Raw genomic sequence first — 16,864 nt, forward strand, 5'->3', positions numbered from 1 at the left:
TTCCGTAACGTATCCATTTACTGAATGCACCTAAAGCAACAAGAGAACCGTGTTATTGCTGATAAAAGTGGTCTGTGAAGGAACCTCGCTGAAGCTGGGAGAGGAAATTACTCTTCATGCTATTTCACGTTTACGTCTTTCCTAGGAACAGGCTGATCGTTATCCCAGATAATGAAGACTGTTAATGTAATTAAGTGCTCTGTTGTGGTGTTTTACAAAGCAAACAAATAAGTTCTAGAATTAATAAGCTGCAAGGTTAAGTGACACAGGGCAAAAGCAGGACTTCATTTGGATGTAAGTGCTCCACAGCAAGCAATTAGCTGGGACTTGAAAGTACAATTTCTAATTTAGGACACGCAGAAGATTTTCCAATTTGAGGTATGTGTAATCTCCAAAGGGTCAGATCAATTATGGCCAGCTATACATTATCAATATGAGAAATCAGGTCCTTGTCTAACCACTCAAAACAGGAGGCCAGGACCAAAGTGCCTTGCTTTTCTTCCTGGGCATTATAGATGGGTAGTATTTACAAACATGCCTAGATAATTAGTAAAGAAAACAGAGATTGAAAGAACAAAAAAAAACCCCCCAAAAACCCCCAAACCTGCCGAGACTAGAAATTGCGAAGGAGACCACATTACAGGAATGTAATTTCCTTGCAAAGAAATTGCAGTTTCAGCCTAAACGCACACAGGTACTTTCTGGGGCCAGAACACAGAGCTGGGGATTAGTACAACCCGGATTTTATTCCTGAACCTGCTGCTGCTTCAGTCTGTGCAGACCGACGAGGCAGCACGCCCAGAGGAAGAGTTACACGCTGCCTAACGAGGCAGCCCTGTTCCCCAGTCCCTGCCCCTCTGCCACAGGCTCTCACTACTTTTCTTGCACTGGGATTTGCATCTGTAATAATAAAACCTGCAGAAAGCTAATGCTACCCCACCAAAAGTAGTGAGTTTTCTACCAGCGTAACTATCTGATCTGGATCAGGGTCGGACAAGCACTGCCACCACTGTGATGGAAGAGCTGGGAGAGCTAAGGGGGACGGTGGCAGCCCCAACCACGGACACGGCCATGCCCGGGTTTTTGAAACGCTGCCTAGCAGCTCCTGTGCTTCACAGGAAGGTGGTTAAAATCAGATATTCACAATGTCAAATAAAGGCAAAATCTTTTAACTACCTGATGGGCTGGTGGTTTTCTCATGCAAAGACATTTTAGGCTCACTTTTACAGTTTGGAAATTATATAAAATTTTAAGACTGAAGCTTCTCTCCCATGCTTTGAAAGCTCATTTATCTGTGATGAGAATAACAACGTGGCTCTGTTGCTGTCTACTTGTTTTGCTAACCAGCGAACATACTTCCAAAGGAAATGGTAACAGAGAAACATTTTCACTTCAGACTGGGGGAAAAAAAACCCTCAAATACACTCTCATGCCGTTTGCCTAAATCTTGTTTGGACAGCTTGCACAGCTCACAATCTTACTGTTATCACTCCCTCCTCTGAATTAGAGCGAGAGCAGGAAGATATATATAATACTGCGATATATAGCTTGATACCAAAAATCAGTCTGCTGTGACATGCCTCGCACTTCAGCTCTAACACAATGATACGGTTATCTAAGGTTTGAGGAGACTGAACAGCCTGTAATATATTAACACACTTTTCATTTTGGAGATAGTGTCAGGAGCTGAAAAGCACCTCTGATTCACCGTGCCGCTTTGGTTACTTCCCCTCCGATATCAGGTGTTTTATCCCCTCTGATCCCACAGCAGATCTGCGAGAACAGCAACACACTTGCCCTGCACAGGCAGAGCAACGTGAACAGGAACCAAGCGCTGGGGTTAAGATCTAGTGAGAAAAGCCCATGACGGCACTTCTTCTGCAGCTTCGAATATTAACGTTCTGAAAGACAACTTGCAGCAACTCCTATTTTTAAGTTTCTCAAAGGAGCCTTGAGACCATTTTAAGAAGCTCACTGCCTGTAAGACATCTGACGTTCAGAAAGGAGAACAGTCTCTGGCTGCAGAAGCGCTTTTTCTTCCCTCCAATCCTACATTTAAAGTGTCACTGGCACAGCGAGGACAAGGAGAGACACAGAGCTCAGGGTTTCATCTAGGTTCTTTTTTTTAACTGATCCAGCTACAAGCCTGGCGCCTGGCTACAGCTTCAGCTTCCCCTGAAACCAGTCATGCTTTTGCTTGTGTGGCTGACTGCTGAATTGGCAAAAGCTACCTCTGCAAAGCCACTTTTGCCAGAACACCTTTTTGTGTTTGCATTAAAGAGGCAAAAACATAGATAAAGCTTTTGCCAACGATATGTTGGTCTATTGGAACAGACGTTACGAAGTGACAAAATATACTACCATTTCCTCGGTGTTTTAGCTCTGCAGTGCAAGAGCTGAATTTGCTCCTCATGAAGGATCTCAATGGTAGGTGGATAAACGTGAGGAGAAAAGCAGAGATGCCTGTTTCAGCTCCTCTATAAGCCACAGGATGTGCAGAACTATAAAAAAGTGGGGGAAAAGAGAGGTCGAAAAGACATTTCTACAAGAATTGAAAGGATTCCTGGAAAGAAGAGGGGCAATTAACACATATACATGGAAAAGCTCCTCAGTTAGGATGACATTACTAACTTCTTTTTTTGTCTTTGGTCACTAGAAGTATCTTTACAGGGAGCATTAAAAAAACAGAAAGACCTGGAAAGATTAAAACCCACATGTAGCCGTTCCCTCCTGCTTAGCATGCTTGTTAATCCCACAGGCCTTGCTGAAGTGAAAAGGCAAATAAAAGAAAGAAAAGGTGATGGGGAGCACACACACTTCATTACAAACTGGTACTTGATATTTTTCTTAGTTACAGAAAAGTTTTAGGATGCTGGTGACTAATATAACTCCCTAATCCTTGGCTGGCTTCAGAAACCCTTGCCATAGGGTCAAGGTCCAGACAAGGTTAGTGCCTTAAAAGAGGGAATATGGCATCTTTAATGATTGCTTCTGGCTGTTTTTCTCCTTACCTATAATAATGCCACAGTGAGTGCTAGCTTTCTTAAAGTGATGCAGACCTCTTTGCTTTACCTGCTGATGGACCCTCACTGCCCACGCTGGGGCACAAGCCAGGGACCTGATGGTAGACCTGCAAGATGGATGTTTCGTGCTGAAGACCACAAATTTAGGGCTGTCTTCACAGGGAAGTTCAGTGAAGGTGGAAGAATCCTGTTAGCATGCAATTGCATAGTACCTCAGATAACCTACTATTTATTTTAATGTTACCCACCTGTGGGAGGCTCCGCTAATGAATCTATTTTCGTAGTACCATAAAGGTTGAAGTTTAGAGCTAAGTTTAGAGCAGAGACATATAAAAAATGTCAAACCAGGAAACAGCTTAATGAAAGCAGAGAGTAATCACAGCAAATTACAGTGAAATTTCTATGGGATTACATTTTGCATTCCCCAAACAAGCAGAGGAATTAATCTCACTTAGCGTTGTTCCATTTTACTGATAATTCACTGTAAGGTATGCTATGCAAGTAGCATAATGCGATGCCATAAAAGCTGTCTTAAAAGTTACAGTCTAAGATGCTTTGCAAAACAGAGTTCAGATTTCTTCCCATTGCAGTCTATGGAAAAATGGCAAGATATGCCACCAGTTATAATAGAGAAAAAAAAATAATGGTAATATTAGGAGGAATACAAGGCACATGTTCTATTTTGTGGCTACTAAGAATGAGGTCCCTTTCTTAACTCCAGCGTTTAGAAACCAGCCAGCAGTGGATGTGGTAGGGAAGTTCACCCCAGGAGAAGAAAGGTAGTATTCCCAGGGTACTTCCAAGAATCACTGCAGAATTTATTCTCTCCCCACTGGCAAACCCAGGTTTGCATCTAGGAAATGCCCTGTAGTCAGCACCTCACCTAGCTGCCTTGAACACCTCCTCTGAAACTATATATACAGTTTGCATATATATATACACAGTATATATGCCTTCCTCTCCCACTCTGCAGGTTATCTTTCTTTCACCCAGGCTTTAAAGCCCACAGTCCAGTAACAAATAAAAGCAATTTCACATTGCTTTTTACCATATGTAGTGATTTCTCTATTTTTCATCAGGTCTCCAACATGAGAAGAAGCTGGGAACTTCTGACCTCACTCCATTGCTATTGCACAGCTCTGGATGGTTTGTTTAGTGGAAAAAAAATGTTGACTTTTGGGTAACAATGTTGCTGCAAATCTCTCAAGGCTAATTCTTGATGACAGCCACTGTAAATACACTCGAACGTGCACAGAGCCACAGCTTGGCTCTATTAAAGGCAACAGAAGTTTCACCACTAAATTCAGCAGGACCTTGAACTGGTCCATAATGAGTAACATGAAATAAGATCTCAGTCCGTAAGGCAAAAAAAAGAGGAGAAAGAAGCATGTGAATGGGATATTGTGTATTAACTGTAAGGAGAGGAAATTCATAAACCAGAAGTGTTCCATGTGTCTGCTTAAAATGACCTGTGAATATTTCACCTATAACGTCTATATGATCTGCTACAGAGCAGTTACACTTTCAGAGGAGAGGATTTTGCAACAGAATTCAGCTTTTCGTAAGTTTATAGAAACTGATACAAAAGGGGAAACAAGATTAAAAAACCATGGCTGTACAGTTTAATACTGTTAAAATTTACTTACCAGTGCTTTGGTGATTTAACCCCAAATTTTTCCCCAAAATTTTTACATTTTCTACAGCACTAAGCCACAGAGTTGCGCTGTCCTCCCCACTCTGCAACCTGGAGGGAGGGACAGGAAAACATACAAATCTGCCTGAAAGGTTTTGCAATCATCGCCTAGCTACAAGTGGTGTGGACTGATCCATGTTTTGCTAAAAATTAATGGTGTACCTTCTTAAAGGACACTAGCTAGAAATACGACACCTGTGCCTGTGGCTCCCATATTTTCATCCACAAAATCCCAGATAGAGCTAAAACGTATTTTTTTTCAGGGCAATTGCAGTCAGCTTTCCACAGCTGTGCTGGATGCACAGGCTGAAAGGGCAGTGTGTACATAGTGGCCATGTTTCCACGCACCCCAGCTGGAGGCAGAGATGCTCTGAATGGCCACCCAGGCAATATCTGGATGGGAGGTATTTCTAGGCCCAATCCTAATGCTGTTACCATAGCAAATCCACACTTACCAGTTGGTACAGTGCCTAAAACAAATTCTGAGACTACTGATTTAAAACCAGATCATCTCATACTGATACCATCCCTGTGCATTCATGGGTCGGCTTTCCACAGGTCAATAGATACTTCGAACTGAACACCAGCTTTCCCCTGTGGCATAAAATATTTTGAGCCTCAAACTGTGCAAGACACAGGGTAAGAGTTGCAAGCTTGGCCTTCTATGAAGATCAGCTCAAATGCAGGGTTACAATTAAGGAACAAGCTCCCAGGCGCAGTGGGGACACCACCTCATGCTCCAGACCATGCCCAGCTCCTGCGGCCAGGCACAGCGGAGAGTGGACCATGGACCAAGTAGCTGGTTACTTCCCAGGCTGGGAGTAGGAAGGTGACATCTCATATATGTGAACGGGAGACATAACAGCAGAGGCGCTTGAGGCTGTTGTCAGTTTTTGTGACTCATGGCCCATGCCTAAACTGGACAGATCAAGAGACTTCTCATCTCCCAGGAAAGCCTTTGCTAATTGTCATACAGAAGCAAAGACTCAGGGGACCTTCTAGGTTTTTTTAATTTTTTTTAAAAGCACAAAAATTGGTCCATTAAGAGAAGAAAGGTCTTCATGGAAAGCTAAATCAAAACTCAGAACCTCACTTAGCCTCTCCACTTCCAGACAAGGCTGAATTCAGGAACAGAGCGCGAGCGAGAAAGAGAGAGCTTAGAAATGAAAATAAGAATGTTTTCATTACCTTTTCTGCAAGCCAGCCTAGATGCCTAATCTCTCGACTTCCAGCAATCCCTGTTTTACCCAGCTGGTCTCTGACCTCTGCAATCACCCTGGGGATGAGCTCATTGACACTGGAGTGGATGGCATTGAACCACGCCTGGGCTGTAGCTGAATCCTTACTCCTGAGCACCACGGTGTGCTTGGCATCAGGTGAATGAACTTCAATAAGTCTAGAAAAATGGGGGGAAAAACATTATGTTCACTCAGATACCGTTAGGTGGCTAAACTTATTACCCCACTTAGTGTTAGCAATGAGTTAAAAAGAAGGATACTAATATCAAGACCTAGCACTAAAAACTTACCTTTACAACATCTGAATACGGTAGGATGATCTTAACTGAAGCCAGGTCTGTACTGGCATTATGGTAAAATCCTTGAGAAGGGGATTTGCCAGTGCTGATGTAACCCCACATCTAGCATGTCAACAGGAGTTTCCATTCACCCGATAACATTCACCGACACGGCAACCACCCAGAACCGTACGGGACATGACTGCGGAGAAGCCAGGGGTAAGCTGGTGCCTTCTTTAGCTGCGTATAACAGCACACCCAGAGTTTCTCAATGTGTTTACTTTACACATACAGAGCTAAATGAAAACCACCCTCATACCAAATGGAGGAGTTTTCTTAGGATTGTACTGTGGTTTCAGTGACACCACTAAGCATCAACCAGAAGCCCAGTGTAATTGGCCTTCTCCAGGAGTTACCAATGTCCTCAATGCTCCATTTAGACCCTGCTAACAGCGGCAGCAAGAAAGTGCTAACCGCAGCCGTGTGATTGCTGCTGGCAGGCATCTTTTACAGTTTTCCAAACTCCTGTGGAGAGATGTTTTCTTCCCCAAAAAACATGCTTACTAGACCATCCTGTGGGCTTCCACCCCATCACTGTGGTTTGAAAAGCACAGGCGAACACAGTTTCCAGGAAAACGAATCCTGTCCATCGTGGTTATGGGACCTGTGCCAACACCTTTGCTAACAACAAGAAGAAAAAAAATGCTTTGAGAGGCAGCTCCAGCTATTTCAGCTCTGTTCTCAGTGAAGTTATTAGTTATTAGTGGGGCTTTGTGTGCTCTTTATAGCTTTGTGGGCCACTTTTACTTGAACATCTGTTAAATAACCCACTAAGTAATCGTCAGGTTTATCTTTACGTAGTGATTATAAAACCAAGCCCTGGTCACTGCCCACCGCTCAACTCCGTATGACATTTGTGCTTTTTCATTACACACACACAGTGACTGCCCCTGAATGTTACCCACACAAATTCGACCTGGGATCTGAGCCTAAGCATGTACTTCTGTGTATTGCTGCCCAACCTATGGGACACACAATGACTCCTTTCTGTAGTGGAAAAGTAATTAGTTCAGCAGAATTTATTCAGGTTGAGATTCAAGACAGTACTGTAATGCAAATACTTGTTATGCAATTTAAAAATCCTGCAATTTGGAGCTTAACTAACAATTAAGAGATTTTAATTAATTGGTTAAACCAGATCAGAATCCAGAACAGAGGGCGACACGATCTGCGCAGCTCTCTGGGGTTTGGAGAGCAAGGACTGCTAGCCTCGTGTTTGTCCTTTTTGGGAAGGGGAGGTCTCCACATAGACACTGCTCTAAAGATAGAAAAGGTCATGATTTTCCAAACGCAGCAGCTGAACTGTTCAGGGTCCTAAATCACTGTCTGGATAGCTTAAAAAGTGGGTTGATTTTTCAGAAAGCGCCGAGCCAACACAGTAACGCACGTTTCCTCAGTAAAGCTGCTGGAGCTCAGCACTGACTGAAAATAAAGGCTCTTATTTAGCCACTCCAGGATGCACTGAGGATTCAACCTCAGGTACTGAAAGGAAAATTCCTTGTCAGATGATGCAGGTCTGGTGAAAAAGTAAACTATGTTTGTAGATAGGCACGTTCCCAATCACACTCTGATTTTTTCTGAACTGCCAGAAAAAGCTGTCTCCCTGACAGTTATGATTTAGACATTTGTGTCCAATGATCGTTACAATCATGCACAGCTACCACACTCTGGTCTGTCTTTCCATCAGAAACACTGCTCTCCCACTGCTGTAGGAACTTGAGTTTGAACTTGGTCTTGTAGGCAGCTATCAATGGAAACAAACTAGGCAGGCTTGGATTTTCAAAGGACATTGTGGTAATCGGTGAAACATTGCTTACTACTTACAGAGCACTTTTTGGCACAAGTTCTCACGGCATTTTACAAATGAGGTCAGTGACAGCATCCCCATTTCACCACCCACAAAGTGGAAAGGTCCATAACCCAGATGAGGCAGGGAACAAGCCAGGAGCAGCACTCAGTATATTCTGCACTCTAGCTCCCATTTTAATACTTCTTTTAAAGAGAAAAAATATTTGGACAGCACAGAAGTATTCTGCTGTTTTCAAAAAATGTTAATGCGCTGTATGGATTGTGTGAAACACTGCTCTTCACAAAGCCTGTGGTTTCTATAAGGGAACTCCCACCTCCAAAGCCACTGTGTATTGTGCGGTAAACAAAGCGCTGAACAAGGACTGCGAAGACACAGAAGAATGTGCTGCTTTTTCAGTTGCAAAGGAAGAGCAGCAAACTTGTGTCATTTCTTTTCAAGTTAGAGTTGTCGCAGGCTTCGGTTTAAAAATAAATTATCTAGAACTGAAAGAGCTTCCAAATGGCAACTTGCTTCCCTCCAATTTAGAATACACTTAAGTTCCTCCTTAAAGCAAGTGGATTAACATATGAACAAGTATTTGGCTACTTGGGCCTTCATCAAAGTGTATTTCCCTTGAAGGTGGCTTATTTAAGCATTTCTACAAGAGTTCTGTCCGCTAAAATAATGCACATTTAGTTAGCTCTTAACAATTCTGTTTAAGGAGTTCTAAACTATGCATAAGAAGTTCTAAACTATGCATATTCTAATATATACACATTCTACTGTGATAGCAATGTATATAGTCCAGTATACATATGCACATACACATACTGAGCCATACTTGCAAAGATACTCTTAAAATATCATTCCTAAAGTGACTTCTAACGGGCATATTTTGGGGACTGCTTGTCATTCATCGAAGTTAGATGGTGATGCACTAACAACTACAGAAAGTCTACCTCATTCCATGAGCTGAGTGACAGGAAGATTGGACAATACTGCTACACTTCTCAAAAATGGGTTCAAAACGGGAATGAACGCTACATTGACAGCCCTGAAACTGAATCCTTTTATCCACAGCACTAGTCCAGCCTGAGGAATACATCTGCAAGCATCTTTCCTGTGCAAGCTGCTAGGTAGAGTACCTTTTTTATTCATACCATAAGGACAAAAGTCTAAGTCTTCAACTGTCTGAACTCTGCTGCTGGCTATTTGCTATAAGATCTGGGCACTAAACTATCTTTAAGAAACCAGGCTTACAGATTTCTCCTCAAGATCCAGGACTCCAATCTCCGCAGTCAGTTGGGATGGAGATCTGACAGAAACTTATAATCTTCCCGGAAACCCATGGGCTCCGACTGCAATCAGATGCGGAAAGCGCTGAGTCCCTATAAACTCCCCTTTTCTGCCTTTCAGCCTACGCTGCTTTGATTCACCAGTCCATTTGGATGATGTTTTTTGTATAACAGCTGACTGATGGCATTTCCATATTTTTTGAAAAGCAAAAAAATACCAGTGACCTTAGTAAACTCCAACACTAAAGCACTTAAATATTTCTAGCAGTCCAGCCATTGTAGCTTTGATTTGTTCCTTGGCTAAACTGACCACCGCTTACTGACTTCTGTTTATCTGCAGTTCAGTGATAAAGTTCCCTTAATTCCCCACTGAATTGAAATATTTAGGGCAACGCCACAGCTGTGTTTATTCTCACACTCCACCACAGTTATGTAAATACTGCATATGGAGCCGTTTCTGATAAAGCCCATACCAACCCAAAGGAATTATATGTTAGCTCTAGATGTCTGCCAAGATGTGCGGCATCTCTCCAGCTTGGCAATGCATATGAATGATATCACATTTTCTCAGAGATCATTTGGCAAAACTTATAATAAAAAAAGTAATTTTCTCTCCTTCTTAAAGAGTGCCACTGAGCCAAGGAGTGTTTCCAGCATCCCCTTCTCCACCCACAGAACATGGGGGTGACACAAGACCCAATGCCTCCAAATGCCGTAACCTTTCACGTAAGAGGCCAAAGCTCCCTCCCATGCTGCATCATCCAGAGCTTTTACTTTACAGAGGATCAGAAGAAGTTGAAAGCAAACGTTTGATAGACCATACTCATTCCGCATTTGATAAGGCCTTTTTCTGTAGGAGTGTTCATTATCTAAGAAATACCTTTTATCGAATCTCTTGAAACCACTTCTCCCACCAGCATTGGCTCAGGACCAAATCAGGCACTGATTTACAGTTTGTGCCTTTTCCCAGGTCAGATTATGTATTCAGTGACTGATTGAAGTGTGGAGTAAATCCCTTGAAGTTAATGATAAGCTGGAGCCAGAGTTATTTGAGTCCATCATGCTACTTTGATTTCGCACCGGCATAGCCAGGAACAAAACACTCTGCCACTGACTCTGCAAACTTAAAAAGGGGGCAAGGGCCAAACTGTTCACTCCGTCTCCTCCATCATTGTCTGCACATGAAACTGTGGTAAGTGATTTTGTTGATTTCTGAGTGTATAAATATGGGAGGCTTTCCAGCATAAGGGGGGTTTAGAGGAATGCAATCAGAGAAGATATTTAAATATTTGTAAGTTTTGGTTTAAAATAATGAAAAAAAAAAAACCAAACCCCAAACCTGTTAAGGTTCTTTTTCAATTCTACATGCAGCATCAGGAGATGAACCAGGAATAAAATACATTAAAATTAAGCAATGGAAACTTTGGGTTTAGTCTACAAGGAAAATATTTCATAGAGAGACTGCTAGGTTTGCAACTAATTCCCCGGCACACACTGAAGAAGCATCTTCATTTGACACACCTAAATGGAGGTGAAAGCAATTTTACCAAGCGAGCACTACTTGGTAATCAAGTGGAATTTTACTATGTGAAAGTCTCTCAGTCCTCTCACCATTACAAGGGTACCTGCTGTATTAACAGTTACTTGCTGACTTTCAACTTACAGTGGTAAAAATGATGTAGTTACTCGTTTCTTGGCAACTGGACTACACTGATGTCCAAACAGAGGGGGTATATATCACTAATGAGCTGTCACAGTTGATTTCATTTCTATTTGCTGCCAGCTGGGCTTTAATAAAAGTGAAGTTGCGCCACACGCAAGTAAGGAAAGGATTTGATTCTACAACAGACTTGCTCGCACCGCTGCGTGCCAATGCTGACCGATCTGCAGAGCACATCACATGCTCTCTTCTCTACCCAGAACAACTACAAAAGTCATTTAATAGTTTTTAAATGTCAATGGATGTTAAGGAGCAGAACTCTTTCCCCACATTGCCCAAAAAACCTCTTATCTTTTTCTCTCTGGAATTTTTCTTTTATATTCTGGTTGTAACATTGCCAAATATTGGTAACACAGGGATACACAGTCCAGCCTTCTTCACAGTGGATTCAGCACCAAACAATGGCAAAAGTGCTGTTTCAAGAAGCAGTGGGGTCAGTTACTTGGGGTTGGGGGGGAACCCCAAAAACTATTTCAGAGGCATGGTAGGAATTTGATTTAACCTTTAAAAGATGCTGCCTGAAACTTTAAGACCAGAAGATGTTGTGATTGGTGTGGTCAATACATTGACCACAGGTCCCCGAAGCAATTCTTTCACAGCAAGAGGGAAAGTGTATTAATCCTAGGAAAAAAAAGAAATTGCTTCAGCCACAAAAGCAGCACCTCTAGCAAAGCCACAGCCAACCTCAAAGCACAATCTGCAGCAAAGCAAACCTTCTACAGTGGTAAATAGTGGTAAATGACCCCTTCAGATTGAGACGAGGGTGGAGAGTCTCATGCTGCTGCATAAATAAGAGATCATGAGCTTGGAGACGAATTAGATACCTTCTGAGAAAGAACACCACTGTTCCTGTTGCTGGTAGGCAGCACTGTAGTAGGACCCAGGGGAAAGAAAGGGACATGATCCATGAGCATGGATGAAAATTAATAGGGCAACAGGACAAATGAGCAGGGCTGCTGATAGATCAGCTCTGTCTTGCAGATGAATTGTCACGGGAGAAAATCTCGCTGGAAGAGACAAATAGCACGTCCACCTCATCCAGCAGGATGTGTCTCAATGTCTCATTATTTTATACACCTACTTTTTGGCTTCCATGATCAAGAAATTCCAGGGATGACTGATTTGTCACCAAATGAAGCAAAACAGAAGCCAGACTGTTCAACAACCACGACAACAAACTCACAAATTCCCTCTGGATCAATTATTGGCCTCTGAGCGCTGGGGAGAGATTACCACCTGGGAGCCAGCCTTCCAGAGATACTGCTGGCCTCTTTGGGGACGGCAGGCATGGGTCACCTCCCATCACTTTCACTACTGGCAGTACACTCATCTTCCCATCGAATAGACTCGGAGATCAATGGAAAAGCTCTATGTAAGTGATGAGAAGAAATAACAACTTCAGTGTAACTCTCCCTGATTCCTACGACAGGAAAACAGGAATTTCCATCAGCAAAAATGCATGTGAAAGCTGGAAGTGACAACAGGGTGTTAAAATAGCAATATCTCTGTGTACAACTTAAGCACTAAAGCCCAGCCTCAGCACCTACCAACTCTGAGCTTGGGCACCTATGCTGGCAGCCCATCACCCGAGGCTCCCACTGTGGCTGTAATTTGCAATGTGCTGCAACACAAGTGACTACAGAAGGAGCAGGAGAGAGCAGCTTTGAATACACCAGCTGAAAATCCTGCTCGTTGATTAACAACAGGTCAGGCCAGATCGGAGCTGTAAGACTGAAATCCAATTTGCAGACCCACTGATAAGGGAGAGAAAGCCCAGCACTGAGCACAGCACAACAGCCAGGCAGGAAAATGGGTCTTGAGGTTGTCACTGGCTCCAAGCCATAACCCAAAGACCGCGGGGACAAGGAGCATGGCAGGAAACTGAAACCGTTGCATATTGACTTTTTTTGTTTGGCACATCTCAGGGGTGTTAAAATTGCTCTCCAACATTATTTAGTGGTAGCTTGGATGTCAGCACTTACATACCTTTACATACAGACACACATAAAACATGATTAACTGCTTGCCCTCCTCTGTCCTGCCCTGTAGCATGCATATTGCTCTTCCTTTCCCTTTCGTCTGTGACAGATTTCTTGAGGCATTTCTCCTTCTCCATCTCATCAGTGCTTTGATTTTTCTCTTTTTTGCAAAAATGTTCACTAAGTAAAGTCTGCTGCAGTTTTCACTCTCTTGGTTCACTGCTTCGCTTTGTTGGTTGGCTTCTTTCTCCATCACCTTTTCTGAATTTGTTCTCATCCTTTCCCTCCATGCATTTTTCAAGGCAGTTTCTTCTTCTTGTTCCCCCTCCCCAATTCATTTCCAGTTCCTTTGCTCTTATTTCTATTCCTCAGCTCAATCCTCTACAGTTGAAGCTAGTTGGAAAAATCAAAATTATTTGACTTTTTCAAAACTCCCCTAACTGAAGCAGTGACTGAAAAAAACCCCAAAATACAACAGAAAACCCCACCAGCATATATTCTTTTTCTCCATTAACTCATTATTTAAATATTTTCACAGAAAAGAAGGACTTTGGTTAAAAGTTTGTTGATCAAAATCCAGCTGAAAGCATTCTGCCAGCTTCGGTTACTGCCACCTCCACACCACGCACATCCTTCCTCACCACCCACTCACCATGACACATTTTATTCCTGTCAGGTCACATTTGGTCCCGTTCACACATAGACACACATGCACACACAAAGTTTTGTTTACACTCATGTATCTGCATGCATGCACAGACACTTTTTTTGAGTAACACATGCAGGAGCTTTGCCCATTCCCTTTTGATTTGTGCTGGAGGACACCAGAAGCTTGCCTGTCCGGCCCAGAGGATGGGGAGGGGAGAAAGCCCCACGTCATTACGTCAGAGGAAAAGATGCAACTTGTTTTTCAAGAAAATGAGACATGACTAATCCCAGATTCACCAGGACGCGCACAGATTGAAGGTCAGTCACAACATACCATAGCTATCCAGTTCTACACTGGTATCTCAAATACCCTGCAGGAAAACTCAGTGGTTTCCACTGTGTCCCCAAATCCTGGCACACTCCCCGAGCAATTAACTTCTCATACTGTCACCCAGATACTACAGCAAATCCTCAGGAGATTAGAAAGCTATTTTAACATGATTTAACAGAACAAAAATTAAACCTGAAGTAAATAAAAGTAAATGAACATCCAAAGTTCAATGTAGTTTGTTGATGTGTTTGTGTAAAAAAACCCTTGAGGTTGCTCTGCAGAAAATGGCCTTTGAGCTGTTTGGTGTTTTTTTTTTTTCTTCCAAAAAGCTTAGCTGGTGATTTGACTCAAAAAGAGACTAAAACACTCTTTACAGAAGGGACAATCCTATAGAGGTGTCTGATCTCAGTGACCTTCTAAGAAGGCTGAGAAGAAAATGAGGCTAAGATATAAGTTGGTATGACCAAAAGCAAACCTGATGACCTATTTGCAGCTCTTAGAGAGCACATGTTAATGTATCAAGGAGGAGGAGGAGGCCCTCCCCATCGCCCATTCATCCATCCCACCACTCCACTCCTCTCCCCCACACCCCAGCTTCTTCCCTCTTCTAGCCTCAGGGCATTGAAGGGGATGTTGTAAATGCCTTTTTAGCTAAATCACCTAACTTCTCTCAGCTTGAAAAGAAAGAACAGTAGATAAATCTCAAGTGCTGCCTACTTGTTCATCCTGGCCAGTAAATAGCAGAATTGGGGAGCAGATTAGCAGTTACAGTACCATAAACAAGAACAGGACAAGAAGCATCCAATTTTACATATTTTTTTTTTAACATACAATTTACATACAATTTACGATTTTACATGGATCCATAACAGTAAAATAGTTGGGAGCTAAGGTTAAAAACCAACATTTGCCTTGATCTTAAATTCACTACACTTTGTGGGCAAGGATGTAAAGGGCTTCACAGTGGTAGATCATCCTTCTATGACAGACCGTGCACACTGCAATAACCTAGCACAACAGGGTGATTTAAGGGTGAGAGGAGAGTCAACCAGCATTTCACCTTGATTATCGTAATTTTTGTTCTTTTCTGGACTTGAATTACATCCTTTCAAGTTGCTTTGCTTTAATGTTGGATTGTTGATTTCTTCCCTAGTTTAATAGTAATCTAAACAGATAACAAACACAGCCCACCAGGAAAAAAACAACAGTAACAAAAATTCTTGATATAAATCAGGGCTTTGACTCTAGCAGGCTCAATGACTTCTTCAAAGGACTTATTGATATTCAAATAGCAAAACATGTCTGTACCAATAATGATAATTAAGTGCTATAAACCTTTCATCCAAGGATCTCAAGCTGTAGCTCACAATAACACTGCGAATCAAGTACGGTCTCTCCATTTCAGAGATTTTGTCTACAGCTGGAGAGCAGCTCAATAACAGCATGAGGAGCAAGGCACAAATTCCTTGGGGAGGTGTGGAGAGGGATTTTTTTATACTAGTAATGTACCCATTATAGTGTCTTTACCTTTGCTCTATCCCCCATGCATACATAAGTCCTTTCTCTTTCTTTTGCCCACCTACAACACATGGTAACAGAAAAAGACCCAACTTTTTAGTTTGTTACCAGCATTCATGGCTCAAGTTTTGTGGCACAAGGACTGGTTTTTACTATGTCATATTAAATCTGGTTGAAACTCAGTTTTTATTTTAAAGAAGTTTCAACTTCTGTTTTCATGCCTTATTGTAACAAAAGCAAATACATCCAAATTCACCAGAATTTGGTTTATATTTAAGATTCTGAAATTTCATTTCAGAATCACACAGGGATATTTCATGCTTACATAAATTACATGCTTATACACCACTTACAATTCAAAATGTTAAATCTCACTGACCCTGTTACTGTGCATTACTGACATACTAGTAAATAACGTAAGAATTTTTTTTTAAAAAGAATGTGTGCAAAGGAAATAAATTTGGGGAGCGACAGCTTTCCAATAAATCTTGCAAACACTTCTTTCAGTGAATAAGTACTTCCCAATGCAGAAGAAAAATATATATAAGCAAAGAAGCAGCTTAAGTCTATAGCTGCCTTTGGAGTAAGCAGGTCTCAGTCTGTCTCGCGCCTCCCTGTCGTCTGGGGAAGCTCAGGTAATTCCCATCTGCAGCTCAGCGCACAGAGCCCAGGATGAATGCATTCCAGCATAGTTCTTCTACCACCTTTAAAATGTACCTGCTGAATTTTATCTTCTGATCATAATCCTCAGTCCAAGCCTGAAATGGACAACAGATAAGGGAAGTTCCTTATCTGCTGCTCTGTGTCTTCGGTGTGAAGTCTATGAACGGCACCTGTACTTGCTGCAGTGCTGCCACTGCGTGCAGCTGGCAGCTGGCACCACCCTGCTGGGAATCTGTCCTTGGCTCATTTTTCCTAGCTACAAAACCAAAGCAAACCTTTCCCATCAGAGGGCCAAATCCTGCCAACAAGTAACTGAATCCTTAAGACTGGGTCCCTGCTGAAGTTCCCTGTAAGGATCACACTGCTTTGGACACTGGAAAAACATGACCTGTGCATACTAAGTGCTGGCTGGATCAGGCCCACACTTCCTGCATTTGGCTGAATGAAGTACAAGCAGGACTTTAGGGTCATTTCAAAAGCAGAAGAAAAAACCTTTTCAGTCCGCGCAGCGTGGCCACATTCCTACAGGGAGCGTTGTGTCTCCTGTGCTGCACAAGGAAGTACCTTTGTACTCAAGACTTTAAAAGCACCAACAGAACTAATTTCACCTCAGAGATGTGTTTCCTTTT

At 42.4% G+C, this 16,864-nt stretch overlaps 1 protein-coding gene across 1 annotated transcript in view; it reads right to left on the reverse strand.

Annotated features, from left to right (window-relative positions):
• Positions 1-16,864, reverse strand: part of SNTB1 (syntrophin beta 1) — a 115,254-nt gene that overhangs the window by 34,556 nt on the left and 63,834 nt on the right. Inside the window, exon 3 of the mRNA XM_075705687.1 lies at positions 5,905-6,112. Within this exon, the coding sequence (XP_075561802.1) occupies positions 5,905-6,112 (208 nt within the window). The remainder of the gene's footprint in view (positions 1-5,904; positions 6,113-16,864) is intronic.

This window comes from Pelecanus crispus, chromosome 2, assembly GCF_030463565.1.
Source record: "Pelecanus crispus isolate bPelCri1 chromosome 2, bPelCri1.pri, whole genome shotgun sequence".
In the NCBI taxonomy this organism is placed as follows: domain Eukaryota; kingdom Metazoa; phylum Chordata; class Aves; order Pelecaniformes; family Pelecanidae; genus Pelecanus; species Pelecanus crispus.